General features: G+C 31.5%; 1 protein-coding gene across 3 annotated transcripts in view; it reads left to right on the top strand.

The window, feature by feature from the left end:
• Positions 1 to 236: 236 nt before the first annotated feature.
• The window catches only part of LOC119587978 (ribonuclease P protein subunit p40-like), an 8,937-nt gene continuing 8,154 nt past the window's right edge, over positions 237 to 1,019 (top strand). Inside the window, exons 1-2 of one of the 3 annotated variants that reach the window (XM_037936695.1) lie at positions 237 to 331; positions 728 to 923. In XM_037936695.1, coding sequence (XP_037792623.1) covers positions 792 to 923 — 132 coding nt within the window. In that variant the 5' untranslated portion in view covers positions 237 to 331; positions 728 to 791. Of the gene's footprint in view, positions 365 to 384; positions 406 to 727; positions 924 to 1,019 lie in introns of those variants that run through there. The other 2 variants (XM_037936696.1, XM_037936697.1) reach the window with 2 other exon arrangements.

Here is a 1,019-nt window from a genome sequence, read left to right as displayed (position 1 = left end):
TTTTTCTAAGGTGAGAATAATTATCGAGATTCATTGCTAATTCTACATTTTATGTGCTTGTTCTAATGGATTTAAATAGAAGACGGAAGCTCATAAGTGTTATATTGGATATACATAAATAAAATATTTCCATCCCATTTTGTCCAGTCCTCGTGAACATCCGTTCACCAAAATTACAATTAACCATTTTATGTAGATTAATTATAAACACATCATATGCACCGTCTTAAACTAAAAAACTATAAGAGAAATAGCTAATCGAGAAAATACTTATAAGCTCGTACTAATGAAAACAAACTTGTTTACTTTTCAATCGTATCACGCGGAACATGTGAGTTTATATTGTAGTCTGTGTAGGTGACAGGTGTGTTGATTCTATAGATTTGTGATACTGTAACGCGAGAGGTAATCGAAAATCATATAATGTGTTACTAGAAAAATTGCAACTCAAAATAATAGGAATTGCGTGGAGCTATGTCGTTGAGGAATGAACTGTCAGAATTGCAGGGAAGTATTTAATTCATTTTTATATCAAACTAATAGCTGATTTCATTTTTATATACATCTACTTCCAAGAGCTGTTAATACCTTTTCTATACATGTATATGTTTGTATCTGCTCATTACTAAGATGGATGTAAGTAAAGGATATGTATATATACTCTACTTTCATATTATGTTATTGTTAACATTTAAATGGAATTGATTTGCTCACTGTCTTTTTTCAGAACCTGTAAATATTAAATAGGAATATACCAAGGATTCACTTCCAACAGAAAAGGACACAAGAAAATGCTAAATCCAGAAGTGATCAAATTTCCAGCACCGAAATCTCAGCTAACATACACACACCATACATGGGATGACCCAAAGAGAAAGGTGACTTGGCAGCATGTTATTCATGATCACACTTTCAACAGAAAGGTATGTCTGATTGCTCAGTGTTTTTTTTATCAAAGGACAAGTTTTGATTTCCTCTTGCTTTTCTAAGCTGTAATATTTTCTATTATCAGTAGTTAT

This window comes from Penaeus monodon, chromosome 23, assembly GCF_015228065.2.
Source record: "Penaeus monodon isolate SGIC_2016 chromosome 23, NSTDA_Pmon_1, whole genome shotgun sequence".
NCBI classification, from domain to species: Eukaryota; Metazoa; Arthropoda; class Malacostraca; order Decapoda; family Penaeidae; genus Penaeus; species Penaeus monodon.
This window is presented reverse-complemented; position numbering and strand designations above follow the sequence as displayed.